This window comes from Aulonocara stuartgranti (assembly GCF_965226115.1).
Source record: "Aulonocara stuartgranti genome assembly, chromosome: 5".
In the NCBI taxonomy this organism is placed as follows: domain Eukaryota; kingdom Metazoa; phylum Chordata; class Actinopteri; order Cichliformes; family Cichlidae; genus Aulonocara; species Aulonocara stuartgranti.
Genome location: NC_138943.1, coordinates 30,348,211 through 30,351,257, shown reverse-complemented (window position 1 = coordinate 30,351,257; position 3,047 = coordinate 30,348,211). Strand labels below are relative to the sequence as shown.

The following is a 3,047-nucleotide window of genomic DNA, read 5'->3' as shown; positions in this document are numbered from 1 at the left end:
CTTTTTAATCTCATTCAACGCAAATGTAGCACTCCAGCGTTACTGCAATTATTATTCGTGTGGTGAACCTAAATTATTTTCTCTCAAAGCAGTCTTTGTCACAAGAACACAAAGTTATTGAGTTACACAACGGTCCGCCTTCTTTGAAAATTTTGCGCTCTTTCAGGATCACCTAAATGAATGCAGCTGCTCTTCGCCTCTCTGTACTTTTTGGATAAAACTACACCTTCAGGTAAGGTAACATATTATTTTTTCATATATCCAATTGTGTATTTCTTTATCAGCTAAATCTATGGCAATGCTATTTATCATAGAAGCTTGTAACAGTTGTTTTTTTAACTTTTGGTGGTGCTACCATTCTCTTCTCTGCTTGAATACTATTTTTTTTTTTTGACAATATAGCCAGGTCTTTTCAAAAGTGCCTTGTTTTAGAGGAGAAATTGTGTAGCTGCCAACTTTTAAGTCGGAGCGTGTGCTAGCTTATTAGCAGCTAGCCATTGTGCTCAATGAAAGATGATGTCCTATAGCTAACTTCTTTCTTACTGTTTTCTTTTTATAATCTAAAAATATGGTATTCTGTGTTTATTATTATATGCCATTTTCTAGTAGAAAGTATCGTTTTGAGATGTCTTTAAAAGCACTACATAGTTTACTGAGGGTGCTACCAAAAGCGAACCATGTGGCCGGAAGAGTAACTGCAGGCAGCACAATGCGCACTCCCATGACGTTCAAACCTATTTATTATTATAAAAGATTTCAGCTACGTCCACACTTACACAGGTATTTTTGAAAACGGAGATTTTCCGTTTTCGTTTTAAAAAATAATCCCGTCCACAGGTAAACGCAAAAATGAAGGAAAACGCTGCTAGGAACATGCCAAAGCAACAGGTGGCGCTATATTCCTAAACTCAGCTAAAAACAGTTTAGGTCTTGACAAACTTCACTGATGGTTCAAATGTTTAGCAACTTTCAGTGTGTTGATTCAGCAGTCTGTATTTAAACTTCTAGTTTACTATATTTATGTATGTTTTATTTCCAGGTGAATGCAGAGTTCCTGCAGATCACTACAAAACCCCTGCAGGCGAAGTTCTTGGCTCAGCTGGACAATTTAACAGACAAGCTGATGCAAATTTTTCAGGGGAGCAAAGGAGCAAAGGGCCAAAAGATCAAGGATATCATGGCGATCAGTAGTTTGGTCAGTACTAATGATAAACCCATCAATTAAATGCAATCAATCAATTCCATTTTTTTCACCCTTTTTTTTCCACCCTTGCATTAGTATGATGACATCGACATAAAGAGGGAGCATACTCTTAAAAGCCTGGTGATCTACTTTAATGAAGATCCAGACCTACTGTTCAAGGAGTATCTGGTACGCTTATCACACTTTCTTTTCTAGATTCAATTTGAGTTAGGTTCATCGCACACAAAATCCTCATATATTCAAAAGAGACAATATAATTGTGAAATATGTATTATTCTTAATAGTCATTGTTGAAACTTGCACTGGAGAGCACTTTTTAAGGGGACGGTTTCAGCAAAAATTCAATTGTTCATTCTTTTGGTGCTGCCATGTAGGTATCTACTGCCTCTATAAACACAGTAAATGTGGACAAAACATTCATCCATTTTCTGTCAGTGTTTCAATTCAGTTTATTTATATAGCGGTATATCACAACAACAGTCATCTCAAGGCACTTCAGAAAGTAAACACTCCAATGGAGTTCAGTTTATTATGCCAATTAGTAAAAAGTCTTCATTATAAGGAACACAGCAGATTGCATCAAGACACTAACTAGTGTCACTGCCATTACAGCAATCTCCTGGTTTCAGGAATAATGTGCATAAAACAAGCTGTTTCAAAAGGTTCCCAATTGTGATGGAATAAGGGAAATTGACCCAGCCCACACACACACACACACACACACACACACACACACACACACACTGGAGGAGCTGCTGCTCTATATCAAGCCCCTCCCAAAGGGAGGTACATAATACCTGAACCCAAACTATTGATAGGAAACAGATTGACGGGTTTTATTTATGTTTGGAGTGTTTATAGAGGCGGTAGAGACCTATGTTTCAGCACAAAATGATACAAAAGCTGAGTTTTGCATAATATGTCCCCTTCCAAGTGACAGAGCCCTTAAACCTGAAACAACCTGTTTTTCAGACCTCCTCCACTGAGGATGAACGGTTGAGGTCCACTGCAGCAACTGTCATGGGTATTTACACCATCAGAAGAGAAGGGATTCAGGAGCCAGAGGATGTTGGAGTTGTCACTGAAGGTACTACAGTTATGAACAACCTCGGTAGTGTCATCATGGCATTCATCGTCCTCTTTGGACTGATTTATGCACTTGATCTGAGCTATCCAAATTACCACAAGTATACGTTTGAGTTCTGTCAGAAGATTTTGATGAATCTGGATGGACAAAGGCTCAGTACAAAGATGCAGCAAATGAAAATGAAGATGTTTGCTTAGGCAAACAAGACCCAGCACAAAAGTTGATTTTGGCCTTTTTATATCTTTTGTTCAAACTGTGACCTTTTTTTCTTTCTTTTTTTTGGCCAAATGGATGTTGTCTATTTTTGTCTGCTGTTATGTTGTGAGTGATGTGACCTTTAATCTGTACTACTATAGATGGATGAAAGGACTGGGGATTTAGCTCAGAAAAAGTTTCATGGTTGTAACCACCATTTTCTTTTTGATTGCTTTTGGGATTTGCAAAGGTAATAGAAAAATGTTGACAAGTTTTGTGTCTTCCAGTGTTTTAAAGTTGGTCTTCCCATTCTTATAAGCTTGTAAATGTTTACATGTAATTGGTTTTGGAGAAGATTTTTTTTTATTAAAATACCTCCCCCTTGGTAACAGAAAAATGTTCTTCATGAAAACACACACACACACACATATATATATATATATATATATATATATATATATATATATATCGTGGTTGTAGGTATTGCCCATAGTGCTGCATTAACATCATCTAGCAGACCTTCTGAGGGTACTTCACGTAATCTTGGTAACCGGCTACGGG

At 37.3% G+C, this 3,047-nt stretch overlaps 1 protein-coding gene across 1 annotated transcript; it reads left to right on the top strand.

The window, feature by feature from the left end:
• Positions 1 to 286: 286 nt before the first annotated feature.
• LOC309707417 (uncharacterized protein) lies at positions 287 to 2,488 on the top strand (the record flags this gene model as incomplete). Its single annotated transcript, XM_082534727.1, has 4 exons — positions 287 to 888; positions 1,040 to 1,195; positions 1,280 to 1,372; positions 2,177 to 2,488. The coding sequence occupies exons 1-4, from the start codon at positions 850 to 852 to the stop codon at positions 2,486 to 2,488; spliced, it is 600 nt and encodes a 199-aa protein (XP_082390853.1). The 5' UTR covers positions 287 to 849.
• Positions 2,489 to 3,047: the final 559 nt, after the last annotated feature.